Below are 2,350 nucleotides of genomic sequence, written 5' to 3'. Positions count from 1 at the left end.
TAAGTTACTTCTATTTATATATCAATGATACCCTATGGTAAGTTACTTCTATTTATATATATATCAATGATACCCTATGGTAAGTTACTTCTATTTATAGATCAATGATACCCTATGGTATGTTACTTCTATTTATAGATCAAAGATACCCTATGATAAGTTACTTATATTTATAGATCAATGATACCCTATGGTAAGTTAATTATATTTATAGGTCAATTACACCCTATGGTAAGCTACTTCTATTTATAGATCAATGATACCCAATGGTATGTGACATCTATTTATAGATCAAAGATACCCTATGATAAGTTACTTCTATTTATATATCAATGATACCCTATGGTAAGTTACTTCTAATTATATATCAATGATACCCTATGGTAAGTTACTTCTATTCATATATCAATGGTCTATCATGTTCTGTCCGGTGTCATTATACATGCACATATACATACCCAATAGCCTCTACTTGCATAGTGCAGTATAATCAAGTTTTATGTCCCATATTATGAAAATTTTATTGTCCCATTATAATAACGTTTTTGTCCCTTTGAATTAAGTTTTTGTCCCATCATAATGAAGTCTTGTCTCATTGTACTCAAGTCTTTGTCCCATTAGAATCGAGTTTTTTGTCCTAGAGGTACAGGGTAGTATCCTGGTTTATCCTTGTCCACTTCATATACCTTCAAGGCTAAACACGCACACGCACACACACACACATTCGTATCTCATACCTATCCGGCATCTCATCTACTGCATATACCCAGATGTTCAGGGCAACATCGAGTTCAGAGGGGTGGACTTTGTCTATCCCACCCGACCCAACCACCAAGTACTGTCGGATGTGAGCATCCACGCACCCGCTGGCAAGGTGCTGGCACTGTGTGGGCCCAGTGGGTCTGGTAAGAGTACCATAGGCTCATTACTAGAACGCTTCTACGACCCAGCCACGGGACAGATCTTCATTGATGGTAGGTTGGCATATGTGTGTATATATCTTCATAGATGATAATTTGGCATATGTGTGTGCGTGGAGGTGTGTGTTTGTGCGAGAGGCTCACATTGATCGCTATATGTACCAACACATACACGTTGATGTATATGGGTATTTGTAAATCCCGAGGGGTACGCATATAACAAATGGGCATACGTATATCAAATAGGAATACGTATACCATATGAGTATACAAATGTATTGTGACTGAGTGTTATAACAAATGGGCATATGTATATCATATAGGAATACGTATACCGTTTGAGTATATAAATGTATTGTAATTGAGTGTTATAACAAATACGTATATCAAATAGGAATACGTATATCATATGAGTATAAAAATGTATTGTGATTGGGTGTTATTACAAATACATATATCAAATAGCAATACGTATATAATATGAGTATACAAATGTATTGTGATTGAGTGTTATTAAAAATGGGCATACGTATATCAAATAGGAGTACGTATATCCTATGAGTATACAAATGTTTTGTGATTGAGTGTTATAAAAAATGGGCATACGTATATCATGTTATTATACAAATGTATCGTGATTGAGTGTTTATTGTACTCTGTATACCTATGGGATGCCTTGACCAAACTACGCTTCACAGTCAGTCTACCTACATCTTGCACCAGGGTGTGTGTGGTCCTATTGAACGCTTACCCTCAGCTTCTGGCTCTGCAATAAAGCCCTTGTCTTCAACACATGCGATATCACAAGTCAATCAGCACACAGTACACTACACTACACTACACTACACTACACTACACTACACTACACTACACTACACTACACTACACTGCACTGCACTACACTGCACAGCACTACGCTACACTACACTACACACACGTCCGGAGTGTATCATATGCAACTGGGCACAGTGTGACGTTGTACATTGTGTTGTATTTAACGCCCCACAGTACCATGTGGTATACAGATTGCTCCCACTCCAAACGGCACAAGATTGTATTCAAATTGTTTTGTTTTGCACGGTAGCGCTAGTTGCGCTTCCACGCCAGTGTAAGGCACAGCAACGCGCCCTGTCCTGTCCTGTCCTGTCCTGCCCTGACCTGAGTCCATTTTTTTCTGGACTTTAGGTGTGGACATCAAGTCACTGGATCCCAAATGGCTTCGGGGCAGTCTGATCGGATACATTGGTCAGGAGCCCATTCTATTCTACACCAGCATCAAAGAGAACATCCGCTACGGAAGACCCGATGCCACAGACGCCGAGATTGAAGAAGCCGCGCGCAAGGCGAATGCCCACGAGTTTATCAGGTATGTGCGGAAGGGGGGCGTTGTGGTGGGATGTCGATGGGATGTTCTGCAGATATTTTCCTGA

The 2,350-nt window shown here is 39.7% G+C and overlaps 1 protein-coding gene across 1 annotated transcript; it reads left to right on the top strand.

The window, feature by feature from the left end:
• Nucleotides 1–256: 256 nt before the first annotated feature.
• Nucleotides 257–2,350, top strand: SARC_07199 (hypothetical protein; the record flags this gene model as incomplete). Its single annotated transcript, XM_014298866.1, has 3 exons — nucleotides 257–269; nucleotides 771–974; nucleotides 2,106–2,350. The coding sequence occupies 3 exons, from the start codon at nucleotides 257–259 to the stop codon at nucleotides 2,348–2,350; spliced, it is 462 nt and encodes a 153-aa protein (XP_014154341.1).

The sequence above is a fragment of the Sphaeroforma arctica genome, assembly GCF_001186125.1.
Source record: "Sphaeroforma arctica JP610 unplaced genomic scaffold supercont1.555, whole genome shotgun sequence".
Lineage (NCBI taxonomy): Eukaryota > Ichthyosporea > Ichthyophonida > Sphaeroforma > Sphaeroforma arctica.
Note: the sequence above shows the minus strand (reverse complement) of the source record. Positions and strands in the feature narration are given on the sequence as shown.